The following is a 15191-nucleotide window of genomic DNA, read 5'->3' on the forward strand; positions in this document are numbered from 1 at the left end:
AATCATGGGTGCAAATGCACTGGTAAACCCACTGCCCAAATCTCAACATAGAACGTTCCAGGCCAGGTGCAGTAGCTCACGCCTGTAATCCCATCACCTTGGGAGGCTGAGGCGGGAGGATGGCTTGAACCCAGGAGGTTGAGGCTGCAGTGAGCTGTGATTGTGTCCTTGCACTCCAGCCTTGGTAACAGAGTGAGACCCTGTCTCTAATGTAAAATTTAAATAAAGGACATTCCAGCACCCCAAAGTTTCTCCCGTGTCCATCTCTGTGTATCCCCATCCCACACTTCTCTGACTTCTATGGCCAGAGATGATTTGCCTGATTTTGAACTTGATACAAACGGAATGATAGAATAGGGACACTTCTGCCACTTTTGGATCTGGTTTCTTCCATGCAGTCTCTGTCCACACTGCTGAGTGTGACGAGGTTTAGTCTCTCACAGCTGGGTTTGTGAACCGTGATCACTGCATCCACTCTGCTGGTCTGGGGACTAGGGCTGGTCCCAGGTTTCAGAGACGATGACTAAAGCTGCCACGACTGCGAGCTTTTGTGAATAATGAGCTCATTTCTCTTGGGCATATGCTAAGTGGACTTGGACAACATACGTCATAGGGTTGGCATACGTTTTTTTTTGCTTTAGTAGAAACTGCTAAATAATCTTCTGAAGTGTCTGCGACAGTGCACGTCCCACCAGCAGTGTGTGAGAGTGCTGGTTGCTCCATGTCCTTGTCAACACTTGGTATGTTCAAATTTTAAATTTTAGCCTTTCTGATAGGAGGTAGTGGTATTTCGTTGTGGCTTCATTTGCATTTCCCTGATATTAATGGTGCTTAGCAACTTTTCCTACACTTATTGGCTATCTGGATATCCTCTTTTGTGACGTGCTTATTCAAGTCTTTTGCTCATTTAAAAACTTGGTTTGTCTTTTATTGTTTATTTGCTTTGTAGGTTTTTTGCTTAAAAAATATTCTGGATAAGTCTTTTGTAAGATATGTACTGTAAATAATCTTCTCTTGGTCTAGAAGTTGCCTTATCACTCTCTCAATGATGTCCTTTGATGTCCAGAAGGTATTAAGTCAAATTTGTCATTCTCTTATGTTATTCTTTTTTTTTCTTTTTCTTTCTTTCTTTTTTTTTTTTTTTTTTTTTTTGAGATGGAGTCTCACTGTGTCACCCAGGCTGGTGTGCAATGGCACGATATCAGTTTACTGCAACCTCTGCCTCCCAGATTCAAGTGATTCTCCTGCCTCAGCCTCCTGAGTACCTGGAACTACAGGCACTCGCCACCATACTCAGCTAATTTTTGTATTTTTAGTAGAGACGGAATTTCGCCGTGTTTGCTAGGCTGGTCTCGAACTCCTGACCTCAAGTGATCCACCTGCCTCAACCTCCCAAAGTGCTGGGAATACAGGTGTGAGCCACCGCACCCAGTCTTTATTCTTAGTGATTTTATATCCTATTTGAGCAAGTTTTATTGCAAGTATAAAAACTACAATTGGCTTTTATAAGCTTACTTTGTAACCAGTGATCTTGCTAAATTTACTTATTAATTCTAATGCTTTATTTGTAGATTTTTTGGTTTTTCTTCCCTACATATAAAAACATATCTTCTGAGAAAATGATAGTTGTTTCTTTGTACCTGGTCTTTGTACTTATTTTCCTGCCTACCAAGGACCCTGGTGTGGGTCCTTGGTACAGTATTGAATAAAAACAGCAGTTCTCAGACATTAGGCAACAGGTGGCTCAGGGCAGTGATGCCCGAGTGATGGGAAGGGAGGCTGCCAATCACCCCCTTTTCCCTCCTGGAGAAACTTTCCAGCAACATGTGAGGGAAGGAGAACCCAAGAGACACCGGGTGCTTCCCTGAGTTTGCAGAGAAGAGATGCCCAGAAAAAGAGCTGTGGAGCTCTGCAGGGAGCGCCCTCGAGAACTCACCCAAGTGAAGAGCACCCTGCGTGCAAGGAGATCACACAAAGCGGAGGAAGAGCCACCTGAACACATCACAGGCAAGTTTTCAAGCCTTACAAAGAGCTGGGAATAGGATCTGCTCCCAAGACCCAGAGTTTAAAAAGCTTCCTAATTGGCAGGGCATTGACTATAGTTTTTTTTTTTTTTTGAGACGGAGTCTTGCTCTGTCGCCCAGGCTGGAGTGCAGTGGCCGGATCTCAGCTCACTGCAAGCTCTGCCTTCCGGGTTCCCGCCATTCTCCTGCCTCAGCCTCCCGAGTAGCTGGGACTACAGGCGCCCGCCACCTCGCCCGGCTAGTTTTTTGTATTTTTTTGAGTAGAGACAGGGTTTCAACGTGTTAGCCAGGATGGTCTCCATCTCCTGACCTAGTGATCCGCCCGTCTCGGCCTCCCAAAGTGCTGGGATTACAGGCTTGAGCCACCGCGCCCAGCCAACTATAGTTCTAAGAAGGCTTTTGCCTCAGAAATAGGGGAAAGTTAGGCCGGTCACGGTGGCTCATGCCTGTAATTCCAGCACTTCGGGAGGCCGAGGTGGGCGGATCACAAGGTCAGGAGATGGAGACCATCCTGGCTAACATGGTGAAACCCCATCTCTACTAAAAATACAAAAATTAGCCGGGCGTGGTGGTGGGAGCCTGTAATCCCAGCTACTCGAGAGGGTGAGACAGGAGAATGGTATGAACCTGGGAGGCAGAAGTTGCAGTGAGCCGAGATCACGCCATTGCACTCCAGTCTGGGAGACAGAGTGAGACTCTGTCAAAAAAAAAAAAAAAAAAAAAAAAAAAAAAAAAAAATTACCAGGCATGCAGAGAAGAGGAAATATGAGGCAAAATGTGATGAGTAGAAACTGACCTAGAAATGACATAGATCATAGAATTACTGCAGGACAAAAAGACACAAATCACCAGCACTGGGAATGAGAGCACTGACATCACCACAGAGTCTACAGGTAACAGGAGAATATTATGAACAACTTCAAGCCAGTAAGTTTGACAACTTAGATAAAATGGACAAATTCCTTGAAAAACAAAAACAACCAAAGCTCATTCAAAAAGACATAGGCCATCTGAATAGTCCTATTTTAAGGAAATGGGTTTTCAGTTAGAAGTAATGCCAACTGCACACAGTTTTCCCAGAAAATTGAGAGGCAAGGGAATAATTCCAAGCTCATTCTATCAGGCAAGCATTTTTCTGATACCAAAAGTAAACATATATTACAAGAAAAGACAATAACAGACCAAGATCCCTCATGGACATGGATACAAACATTCCTAACAAAATTTAAGCAAATGGAATAAAATTACCCCAAAGATAATACCTAATGGCCAAGTGAATCTATCCCAAAATTAACTGATCAAAAAAGAAAAACCATGTGTTCATCTCAATAGAAAAGTCATTTTTATAAATCCCAGCATACATTTCTGATAAAAATTCTAAACAAACTAAGCATAGAAAGGAACTCCCTTCTTTTCTTTTCTTTTCTTTTCTTTTCTTTTCTTTTCTTTTCTTTTGATAGAGTCTCACTCTGCCCCTGGAGTGCGCTGGTGCAGTCACAGCTTACTGCAGCCTCGACCTCTTGGGCTCAAGGGATCTGCCCCACCTTGGCCTCCCAAAATGTTGGGATTCCAGGTGTGAACCACTGTGCTCAGCCCCTTTGCCCATTTTAATTTGGGTTGTTCATTTTCTTACTGCTGAGTTTTGAGAGATCTCTGTATATTTTGGATAATAGTCCTTTATCCCACATCTTTTTCAGATATTTTCTCCCAGTCTGTTGGTGTCTTCTCACTCTGTTGTTGTTGTTTTGAGATGGAGTTTCACTCTTGAAGCCCAGGTTGGAGTGCAATGGCATGATCTGGGCTCACTGCAACATCTGCCTCCTAGGTTCAAGTGATTCTCTTGCCTCAGCTTCCTGAGTAGCTGGGATTATAGGCATGAGCCACCACACCCGACTAATTTTTGTATTTTTAGTAGAGATGGGATTTCACCATGTTGGCCAGGCTGTTCTCAAACTTCTGACCTCAGGTGATCCGCCTGCCTCAGCCTCCCAAAGTGGCTGAGATTATAGGTGTGAGCCACTGCATCCAACCATGGTGCAATTTCTTTCTTAAATGTTTGAAAAATTCACTACTGAAACCATTTGGGTTCTAATAAAGTTTTCTCTGTGATAAAGCTTTAAACTGTGGATTTAATTTGCTTACTAGATATATAGGACTATTTAAATGTTCTATTTTTTCTAGTGTCAGTTTTGGTAAATTGTATTTTTCAGGAATTTGGTCCATTACATCTAAATGGTCAAGTATGTTTGCATTAAGTTACAAACAATATCCCCTTACGACCACTTTAATGTCTATAGGGTCTGTAACAATGTCCCCCCTTTCATTCTTGATGTTGGTCACTCACATTTTTATCTGTTTCTTTCTTAGCATCCCTTGATGATCTATGCCTGAATCAGTTACTTTATGGAGAGTTGCAATATGGTGATTTTTAATTTTGTCGTTCCTTTTTCTTTTTTTTTTTTTTTTTTTTTTTTTCTTTTTTCTTCTTTTTTGAGACGGAGTCTCACTCTGTCACCCAGGCTGGAGTGCAGTGGCCTGATCTCAGCTTACTGCAAGCTCCGCCTCCCGGGTTCACGCCATTCTCCTGCCTCAGCCTCCCGAGTAGCCGGGACTACAGGCGCCCGCCACCGCGCCCGGCTAGTTTTTTGTATTTTTTAGCAGAGACGGGGTTTCACCGTGTTAGCCAGGATGGTCTCGATCTCCTGACCTCGTGATCCGCCCGTCTCGGCCTCCCAAAGTGCTGGGATTACAGGCTTGAGCCACCGTGCCCGGCCTGTCATTCCTTTTTCATGTTAGCTGGAAGATGTTGTAAAGAAGAGCTTTCCTCCCTGCTTCCCTTGGGCATCACTGTGGACTCGTGGACTTTTAAAAGTCAAAGTGTTCTACTCCATTACCATTGTCATTTCTGTGCTCAGTCTATTCTCTGAAAAGCCCTTGCTTCTTTCAGTGGAGAATGGCATTTGGTGACTGAGCTGGCAGCCAGGCATGCCCATTGCTATGGGGTGCCATTGCATCCAGGCCCTTTCAGAGCACAGAGCTAGGAAACATTTTAAAAATCGTTACTTTAGGGAAGGTGCGGTGGTTCATGCCTGTAATCCTAGCACTTTAGGAGGCTGAGGCGGGAGGATCACCTGAGGTGGGCGGATCACCTGAGGTCAGGGGTTCGGGACCAGCCTGGCCAACATGGTGGAACCCTGTCTCTACTAAAAATACAAAAATTAGCTGGGTGTGTTGGTGCATGCCTGCAATCCCAGTTACTTGGGAGGCTGAGACAGGAGAATCATTTGAACCCGGGAGGTGGAGGTTGCAGTGAGCCAAGATTGTGCCACCACACTCAAGTCTAGGCAACAGAGGCTTTGTCTCAAAAAAAAAAAAATCATTAATTTAAACCAATATCTCCAATGAAATCTAACACTGCAGGGTTTTTCTCACCCTCCCAGTTTCCATGTATATTTCTTTTCTTCCCAATTAGATCCCCTGGTTCCCACCTCCATCAATGCATTCACTGTTTTCTTCTATGTCTTTTTTTTTTTTTTTTTTAGACGGAGTCTCGCTCTGTTGCCCAGGCTGGAGTGCAGTGGCACAATCTCAGCTCACTGCAAGCTCTGCCTCCTGGGTTCACTCCATTCTCCTGCCCCAGCCTCCCAAATAGCTGGGACTACAGGCACCCGCCACCGTGTCCGGCTAATTTTTTGTATTTTTAGTACAGACAGGGTTTCACCGTGTTAGCCAGGATGGTCTCGATCTCCTGACCTCGTGATTCACCTGCCTTGGCCTCCCAAAGTGCTGGGATTACGGGTGTGAGTCACTGTGGCCGGCCCTATGTCTTTTATTTTTTTTTAATGTAATAGGATCGATGGCAACTGACTATGTGCTCACCTGTGCCTGGCCTGGCTCTGTGTGTGCCCTGCCTGCTCCCTCTGATGAAACGTCTTAGCAATGCTTTGAGTCAGGTGGACTCAGCCCCATTGTGTGAATGAGGAAACGAACTCAGAAAGTGGAAGTGACTTGCCCATTGATCTAAGGGAGGACAAGGGGAGGAGGATGGGCCCGGGGTGGCCTGACATCCAAGTCTAGGCCTGTGACTCTCCAGTAAGATGACCCTGGGGCTGTGTGGGGCATGGAGGCCGGGATCTGCCTGCCAGTGGATGGGCCCTGGAGCCTTCACAGACCTTTCAGCTTGCTTCACTCTTGGAGCACCTTGACCAGATACACAGCAGGAAGCCCCTCCCCTCCCAGATGTCATCCCTCATATCACGCACACACACACACGCGCGTGCGCACATGCACACATGCATAGACATGCACATGCACACCTGCAGGCACACAAACGTACACACACACATGCATGTACAGACCTGCAGGCACACACACGTACACACACACATGCATGTACAGACCTGCAGGCACACACACGTACATACACACATGCATGCACAGACATGCACATGTACACCTGCAGGCACACACACGTACACACATGCATGCATGCACAGACATGCACATGTACACCTGTGTGCACACACACGTACATACACACATGCACGTACAGACCTGCAGGCACACACACGTACACACATGCATGCATGCACAGACATGCACATGTACACCTGTGGGCACACACACGTACACACACGCACACACATGCATACATACAGACCTGCACAAACATGAACACAATGCATGCACAGATACGCATGCACACACATGCATACACATGCACACCTGCAGGTACATACACATGCACATACACACATGTACACACACATGCACACACAGACACACACACACAACTGCAGGCACACATACATGCGCACACACGCACACACCACATGCACACAGAGACACACACACATACACACCTGCAAGCACACACACGTACACATCATATGCATGCATACACACCCGCACAAATATGAACACAATGCACCTACAGATATGCGTGCACACACACACGCACACCTGCAAGCACACACATACATGCACACACATGCACACACACATGCACACACACGCATACCTGCAGGCACACATAAACGTGCAAACACACATATCACATGTGCACACGGAGACACATGCACACACATGCACACCTGCAGGCACACACACACATGCACATGTGCACACACATATACACACAGGCACACAGTTTCCCTGAATCCATACAGGCACCATATGGGCTCCTTGTCAGGTGCTGCCTTTTCTCTGTAATTGCTGACAGATGTCACACACCAAGTGCTTCCAAAAACTTTATTAGATGAAAGAACAAAGGAATGAATGAACAAATAAGCAGTATGGTGGCCGTGTCTGTATAAGAAGAGCCACTGTGGAGAATTATTTTTGTTCTTCTAAGAGCAGTTAACTCTTTTCACTTGGGAGAAGAGGGCTGTGCTGCTGCCAGCCCCAGCCTCTCCTCTCCAGAGGCAGCTGCTCCGGCTGCAGTCACATGGTAGCTGTGACCCAAACACCAGAACCTCCTGGGGAGAGCTCACATCCCACATGCCTGCTGCCCCCTCATACTCCCTTCCCTAACCAGGGCTCCCAGGATGCCATCTGGTGCCAGCTGCCAGTGCCCCGCGGAACTCACCTGGCAACGTCCTTGATGTCAAAGCCGGGCTGGCACCAGGAATCCATGAGGGCCAGTAGCCTCCTCTGGAGGTCCGGGAAGCCAGCCACGTAGCGCTCCACGAGGGCCACCTTGTCCTGGAGGAGCAGTGGGACGCTCATCTGCAGGGGGACACACGGTCAGGCCACAGCCTCCACCATCTCAGCCAAAACCTGACTCACCTCCAACCCAGAGAGAGCGGCCAAAGTATCAGAACTAAAGGGCCCCGGAGGCCGTCCAGGGCCAGCAGTGCTCGCCCAGCCTGAACTGGCGCTCACACACACCCACCCCAGGCTCCTGGTGGGCTCTGTGGCCATCCCCATCTCCATGGTGAAGGCCTGGAGGCCCTAAGAGGCAAGGGGCGCCCTGGGGAAGCTCATTTGTCACCAAATGTGAGGAGGCAGGACCGAGACAAACCACCGGCAGTAGCCCTGGCAGCCCGGAAATGCTCCTCATGGCACAGGATACCAGCACTGTCTCCCAAGGAGGACTGCAAGACCCACACACTGTCGGTGCCTTCAGGAGGCCCTGAGGGAGTCCCTGGCTCTGGCGCTGGGCCTTGGGGCACACCAGCCATTCCCTCAGCAAGAATCAGTTCCCTCAGACAAAGCCCCTCAAGGAAGGCTCCTCACCTCCCTTCCCCCACCGCCTCTGCCCCACAGGTGAGGCTGCCTGGCACCGACCGCATGGGGCCCACCTGCCCGCCAGTGCCTTGGGGCACAGTCCTCAGGCAGAATCCGAAGCCCCGAGTCCTCTCTAGCCCCAGCTCTTGCAGACCTGGAGTCTGCACCCATCGCCCAGAACACAGCCCCGAAAGCCTTGGTGTAGACACCCCCCCGTCTTTAGGGAGACCGGTATGCATCCTGTCCCCACCTGGCTCTGCCCGAGTGGTGCTCACCCCCCTCCCCCGCCCCGCCCCTGCTTAACCAGCAGGTTCCACCTGCGTCCCTGTGACAGGGACAGATTCCCAGTGTAGGAGCTTGGATCTGCCATCCCTGAAGACACTGTGGGTTCAAGGACTGTGTCATCTGTCCAGAAATTCAGTTAGACCAGTGACTGCTTCCCCCAGCCACTGTGCAATGGAGATGTGCAGCAGAAGAGGGTCCCAGAAGCACATGGGCTGTGTGTCCTCGAGGCACCTGGTACCCACTCCAGGGAAGGGGTGGCCCCAGCACACTCAGGGCTTTGGGGCACAGCCGGACACAGGGTGCCTGTATGTGCAGCTACGTCTGATTTGAGGTCAGCCCGCGAGGAGGATGGCGGTTTAGGGGGCTCTTGAGGCCCTCCCCGGTCCCCGATGGCCCTGCTCTCCCCCCTGTGGCTTGGTGGACTCCCCACCTCCACCAAACACTGTTTCTAGAGACCTGGGCATTATCCAAGTTTGAACCCAAACAATTTACATGAGAAAGACGTTCACCTTTTCAACATCAAGTTCTGGCTGCAGCTTCAACGTCGTGCCCAGCATGACTGCCTGGCAAACACAAAGGCAGCAGATTACTCAGGGCCTGGGAGGGGGCCAGGCAGCACCACGGGTTGGGGGGGCTACCACCCTTTTGCACCGGAGCCTGGTCACTGAGGGCGGAGTGCAGGGCCTTCCCGTGTCCAGCCACGTGGCCCTCAGGCTGATGGGCCGGGCCTGGCAGACAAGCCCCCCTGTGGTGAGCCAGGCCTTGCATGGGCTGGGACAGGTGGGAGGCCTGGGCTTGGCCTGGATGGGGCAGCAGGGACTCATGGGGGTGCTGGCCACACAGCCTGGGTCCCAGGGCCTTGCTCAGGAATTGCTGATGAGCTGGAGGAAGGATAGGAGGTGGGGTCAGGGCAAGGGCAAAGCCGTGACCTTCCACATGACCCATCTGCGGGGCCCAGAACACAATGGTGCCTGCAGTGGAGGGGCCAAGACCGAGGACTCCCAGCCTCAGCGCACCCTGAGGCCTGGGGGGTCCTAGCCCTTCCCACAAGGCGGGAGACGGGCACCCCGCGAGCGCCCCAAGGCCACACGGCTGCCATCGGGGCACGGCCGGGCCCTGACCGCCTGCACGTACCGCGGGCCTGAGCTGCTATTAATAATTTCCATAAGCCGCGCTCCCATAACCAGCAAAAATGACCCACGAGAGCAGCCCGCGGAGCATCGGCGCCCTGCCCCCACGCAGCCCAGAGAAAGGACCAAAATAGCGGCCTGGGAAAGCCTCAAGCCCGGCTTCCAGCCCCGGTGCACAGGGTGGGGGCGCAGGGCCGGAGGCCTTTCCCTGCGCAGCGCTGACCCGGCGCCTCCACTGTCTGGCCATGGTCCAAGAGACTAGGCCTCCACCAGGCCCGCAGGGCGCAGGGCCCGGCGCGGGGGGTCTCAGGGCCGTGGGGAGGGTCGAAGGGCCGGGGCGGGGCCTCAGGGCTGTGGGGTGGGGCGCCTGGCCCGGGGAGGAAGTCTCAGGCCCGTGGGGAGGGGCGCAGGGCCGGGGGGGGGTGGGGAAGGGGTGCAGGGTCCGGGGCTGGGTGCGGGGGAGTCTAAGAGCCGTGTGGGGAGGGGCGCAGGGCCCGGGGAAGGAGTCTCAGGGCTGTGGGGAGGGGCGCAAGGCCCGGGGCGTGGGGGTCTCGGAGTCGTGGGGAAGGGAGCAGGGCCGGGGCGGGGTCTCAGGGCTGTGGGGAGGAGCGCGGGGCCTGGGGCGGGGTCTCAGGGCCAAGGGGAAGGGCCTCAGGGCCGTGGGAAGGAGCGCAGGGCTGGAGAGGGGCACTGGGCCACCACTTGGGGAGGGGCGCAGGGCCTGGGAGGTGGGCTTAGGGCCGCGTGCATGGGCGCAGGGGCCACCACATGGGGACCACCCCAGCAGTGACACCCACAGCTTCACACAAGGGCTCTGACCCCTTCTGGACTAGGGACCCCCTGAGAAGCTGCCAGAGCTCGGGAAGGCAGGAGTGCAGGCCTGGACCTTCACCGCGTTCAGAACCACAGGGTGGTCACAGCCCACCCTCGCTCTGCTCCTCCTGCCCCATGTGGGCATTGTCAGGTGCAGCGGGGTGAAGGATGGGACTGCGCCCGTCACGTCCTTGGGACCAGGCCCTCAGCAGGTGACACTGGGACCAGGGAGGCTGGGGGCACAGCAAGGGGCAGGTGGCCAGGGCCTCTCCTCATGGCTGCTGCCCCCGGCCTGCCTCTGAGGACAGACTTCAGGCTCCAGGTCCCAGCCCTCGGCGGGCCCCGCCCATCCAGGAACCCCTCTGAGCCCAAGAAGGAGGCCTCAGGCTTGGGGAGGAGCCTGGGCGGGGCTGGGTGCGGGCTGTGTTCCCCAGCTGGGCGGCTTCTGCCTCCCTGTCCTGCACACTGCAACCCCATCAGAGGGGGTTCAAGGTGCCCAGCTCAGCCCTTCTCTTCTCCACAGCCATTCAGAGCCCAGGGTTAACAGGTGTCCGGACCTTTCTTTCTAGGCCCGCAGGAGCTCTCTGGGCACCCGGGGCCTCTTGAGGCCAGGTGGGCTTTCTGGCCATGCAGGGGTCCTGGGGCCCCCAGCCTCTCTCTGTGTCCGTATTTTGTACCTGGAGCCTGGTGGAGGCTCTGTGACCTGGCAGCTCAGGGGACAGGACAAGGATGGAGCTCCCTCAGCTCCACCCTGGAAAGGGCAGAGTCCAGGCTTCCTCATGGGCAGCCTTGGTGACAGGGGTGGAGGGCTGGGGGGTGGCAAGCAGCAGACCCACCCCTTCCAGGAAGCTCCCTGGCCGGCCGGACCCCTGTCTCAGGCTTCGGGGGCCCTGCACGGCTCCTTCATTGCGGCGGTGCCTGGCTCAGAATCAGTGTCTGGTCATTTCTGTCTGCACTTCCCTGAGAGGATGGCGTACAGCTGCCCACTGTCCACGCCTGGCCACTTGGGAAACTCAGCAGCCACAAAAAGGTCACCTGGCCCCAGAGCCAGGCCCAGGGAGCAGACAGCAGAAGGTGAAGAGTCCTGGACCCCATGGGAGGAACGAGCCCGGGGCTGGGTCACGAGGACAGATGGGGCAAACTGGGCCCCTCTGCACCAGGCAGACCTCCCCGACCTCTGCTGCCAGAGGATGGGCGGCATCCACCAGGAAGACAGAGATGAGGCTGTCCAGCTGGCCGGGTCAGGGTGGGGCTGCAGAAACCTGTAGGAAGGCCCAGGAGCTGCTGCTTTCAGGGGAAAAAAAAAAAAAAAAAAAAAAGAGAGAGAAAATGCGGAGGGGTTGTGGTGCCAACCATCGGGAAGGGCATTCCCCGGCTCCCCTGGGCCCCCCACTCTGAGGGGCAGGAAGGCTGGGCAGGTGCCCAGGCTGGAAGGCCGAGGACCCCAGCGACAGCCCTGCCTCCCACCTCTGCGAGGGCCTGGAGCCAAGAGGGCCTTTTTTTTTTTTTTTTTAAAAAGCAAAGCTATCTTTTTACCTTGATAAGCTGTTTAAAAAATGTAAATAAAATAACTCAGCGGACAAAAGCAGGCATTCATCCCGCCCAGGCCAGCCGCTGCCCTCGACATGAAATATCGCAGCACATTGAGTCGTGAGTCCCGGCTAATCCGAGCGGACAGGCCTGAATGCGGCCCCTTTCGGCCGGGCGCGGCGGTGAGCAGTGGAGCATGCATTGCCTGCCGGGCGGCCCCGCTCGGGGACAATGGCTTTCTTCGCAGAAGGGGCCTGTGCGGGACAAGACCCCCTTTGTGTGGGGATTCCTGCTTCGGAGTGCGAGGGAGGCGCATTCAGCCGGCCCCAGACAGTCTTTGAAAGGCTCTGTAACAGAAGACGGCCCGAAACACTAGCCTGCCTTCTGCCTCCCTGCACTCTCCGCAGGCACGGCCGCCATTCAGCCACATGAGCGGGACCCTCCATCCTGCATTGTCCCGTGCCCGACCATCGTGGCTTCTCAGCGCCATGCACCCGCCGCGAGACGACGGCCCGGGCGTGGCAGGCGACAGTGCTGGGGGTGGGGCTCGCATGGCCGACGCAGGGCACAGTCCTGTGAGGGCCCGGCCAGGGCAACCCCCAGTGCCCGCGCCCAGGTTCCAATGCACCTGCTCGCAGTGAGGGGTCGTGCTGAGAGGAGGAATCCGGGGGGCCAGCGGGACAGCCTCAGCAGCAGGGTCCCATGTGGGCAGGCAGTGGGGTGGTGCCCATCATGCTCCGCCCTGAAGTCTGACGGGGCGGGGGGCGGACCAATGCCCCCGAGTGCCGGCCTCCTCATACACGATCAGTGCACCCTGAGCCGAGCACCCCCAGGCCAGGCACCCCCAAGCAGGACATCCCCTGGCAGGACACCCCTGGGCTTCTTTGCTGCACCTCTTGCTACACCCTGGAATCTGCACTGGGATCTGCAATCTCAGGGCACCGAGAAGTCATGGGGGCACCCCTGCACCTGCGGGAACAGCTCAGAGCCACCCCACGAAAGACGGCCGCCTCCCTACCCACTGCAGGCCCCGCCGCTCCCTACTGCTCCACACGAACCCAAGGCACGGCTTGGCCAGACTCAGGATGACGGGGCTGCGATGCTAGGACCTGGTCTTCCTCTTGGAACCTTCTGGGCTTAAAAGTCAGCCTTGTTCACAAAGGAGACTCAGCAAACCACCATGATTCCAAAAGCTCCACCAGTTCTTATCCAGACATCTTTAGCTGCCAACCCCACGCTTCTGCGACTGCTTAAGACCTGGTCCCGGACAGCAAGGGACCAAAGCCACCTCTCCCGCCAGCAGCCAATGAGGGGTTGGATACTGACCGGACGTACTTCGCACCTGGGTGACCGTGCCAAGGTGCGACTGGTGCCCTGGCCCTGAACCTCGTCCTGTGTCCCAGGCGGCGGCACTGCCCACACTGGGCCTGTGAGTGGGCACCACTCTGGGGGTGCTGTGGGCGGCGGGGCCAGCACCAGCTGCTCCCACAGCCCCTGTGCTCAGCCCCTCCTAGGAGCATTTCCTTCCAGGGCGCTCACTGCCGTGCTGGGGACTCAGTCAGCCCCCAGTGCCCAGGAGGCAAACTCACCCACAAAGGGCAGCCTCCCGGGTGATCCTGTGAAGGTTCCGGAGGGACGGAGGCTAACAGGCATGGTGGGGTGTGGCTCGACCAAAGCTCAGGCCCAGGCCCACCTAGGACCCTGTGAGTGTGAGGGCCCGATGGGTACCGGGAGACACAGGGTTGGCAGGGGGAGACCCAGGCCTGGGACCAGTCTGTGCCCTGACGTGTCTGTTGGCTCAGGCAGCCTGAGGGCTCCTGGGACCCGGCACCCCACGTACAGCTGATGGCTGCCCACGGCCGGGTCCTGGATACCCCCATGTAGAAAAGAAGCCCCAAACAGTCCCCACACAGAGGCGGCCCTCAGCCAGGCACGTCCTTGCCCTGCCGCCTGAGAAGCCCTTTCCCCGTGGACCCGGCCATGGGGGCCACTCACTTCTCTGAACCTGCCCTCCTGGTGGAGGCGGTGGACATGCACCAGCAGGCAGCTCCTGTCTGCATCCTGCAGCTGGAAGATGCTGGTCAGCGGTGCCACAAGGCTGGGGGGGCTCTCAGTGAGGACTCGGATCGCTCGGGCCTGCAGCTGCTTCAGCCTCAGGCTGTGCTGGAAGGGCAGAGACCCAGCCTTACCGGACGTAGCACCCAGTGGCTGGGCCGTGGGGCTGACTGGAGCAGGCTGGGCTTAGGAGGCAGTGCCTGCCACTGTGGCCATGTGTGGGCATCAGGTGGCCTGCAGGGCTGGGGCATGGGAGGGGCGAGGCTGGTCTCAGCACATGGCTGTCATGGGGCTGAGGATGAAGCCACGGGCTGGGTCTTGGCCACAGCTCCCAGCATCCCCCTGCCCTTCCCCAGCTTGCTCAGCAGGCTGCAGAGGCCTGGGCGGGTGGGTGCCAGGTCCACTGTGCTGAGGGGCAGGGACAGGAAGGGAGGTGACTGTCACAGAGCCCACGGGCTCACCTGGGCAGGGCTCGGGCGTGGCTGTGCCTGTAGCCAGCACTGCAGCTGGCGGGAGATCCAGGCCTCCAGGGAGGGGCCCTCTCCCCGCCGGCCCCGGCAGCTCTCCAGCATGTCCAGAAGCCCCGCCAGGGGGTCGTCCAGGGCAGCAAACCCCCGCCAGGCTTCCTCCTGGAGCTGTGGAGACACAAAACCATACTGTCACTTTGTCTTGCACTCAGAGTCTCCTGGCAAGGCCTCCCCACCGCAGAGAGGTTTTCAAAATCTAATCCATTCAGAAGGTAACTGTGGCCATTCAGCCAGCATCCGCCTCCCTGACTTTTCATGCCGCTGAGGAGATTCCGTTCTGGTCCGCTGCACCCCAGGCCCCCAGGGGCGGTGGCCATTGTCTGCACTAATTATCCCATAAAGACAGAGGGCCTGTTCTCCAGGCAGACAGAGGGCCGCTGGCCTGGGAGGCGACCGCAGCCCGAGCCACAGGTTCACAAGTCACTTCACCTGTGGCGTTCTCGGGACATGGGCCCGACCTGCCCTCAGCAGGCGAAAGAAACTGAAAGGCAAGAACCAAAGCCCAAAATGAAAAATGCCTTTTAGGTACTTTTCTATCCCTGACCCGCAGGAGATTTGGGAAACGGGTAAGAGGTGGACAAAGAGAAGCAAAGTGTCTG

At 55.3% G+C, this 15191-nt stretch overlaps 3 protein-coding genes across 9 annotated transcripts in view; 2 read left to right on the plus strand and 1 right to left on the minus strand.

Moving 5' to 3' along the window:
- EXD3 (exonuclease 3'-5' domain containing 3) overlaps positions 1-15191 on the minus strand; it is a 119503-nt gene that overhangs the window by 52853 nt on the left and 51459 nt on the right. For 4 of the 5 annotated variants that reach the window (XM_050759836.1, XM_050759840.1, XM_050759837.1 and 1 more), the window contains 4 exons: positions 14527-14700; positions 14006-14173; positions 9047-9100; positions 7612-7751 (listed from right to left, as the gene is read on the minus strand). In XM_050759836.1, coding sequence (XP_050615793.1) covers positions 7612-7751; positions 9047-9100; positions 14006-14173; positions 14527-14700 — 536 coding nt within the window. The remainder of the gene's footprint in view (positions 1-7611; positions 7752-9046; positions 9101-14005; positions 14174-14526; positions 14701-15191) is intronic. The other variant, XM_050759839.1, reaches the window with a different exon arrangement.
- MRPL41 (mitochondrial ribosomal protein L41) overlaps positions 1-15191 on the plus strand; it is a 232279-nt gene that overhangs the window by 42264 nt on the left and 174824 nt on the right. The gene's annotated exons all lie outside the window — the stretch shown is intronic.
- The window catches only part of LOC126937122 (40S ribosomal protein S17-like), a 136853-nt gene that overhangs the window by 21987 nt on the left and 99675 nt on the right, over positions 1-15191 (plus strand). The window contains exon 1 of one of the 2 annotated variants that reach the window (XM_050760479.1): positions 9566-9571. The exons of the other annotated variant lie outside the window; for it this stretch is intronic. The gene's annotated coding sequence lies outside the window, so the exon portion shown is untranslated. Of the gene's footprint in view, positions 1-9565; positions 9572-15191 lie in introns of those variants that run through there. 2 annotated transcript variants of the gene reach the window in all.

The sequence above is a fragment of the Macaca thibetana genome, chromosome 15 (assembly GCF_024542745.1).
Source record: "Macaca thibetana thibetana isolate TM-01 chromosome 15, ASM2454274v1, whole genome shotgun sequence".
Classification (NCBI taxonomy): Eukaryota; Metazoa; Chordata; class Mammalia; order Primates; family Cercopithecidae; genus Macaca; species Macaca thibetana.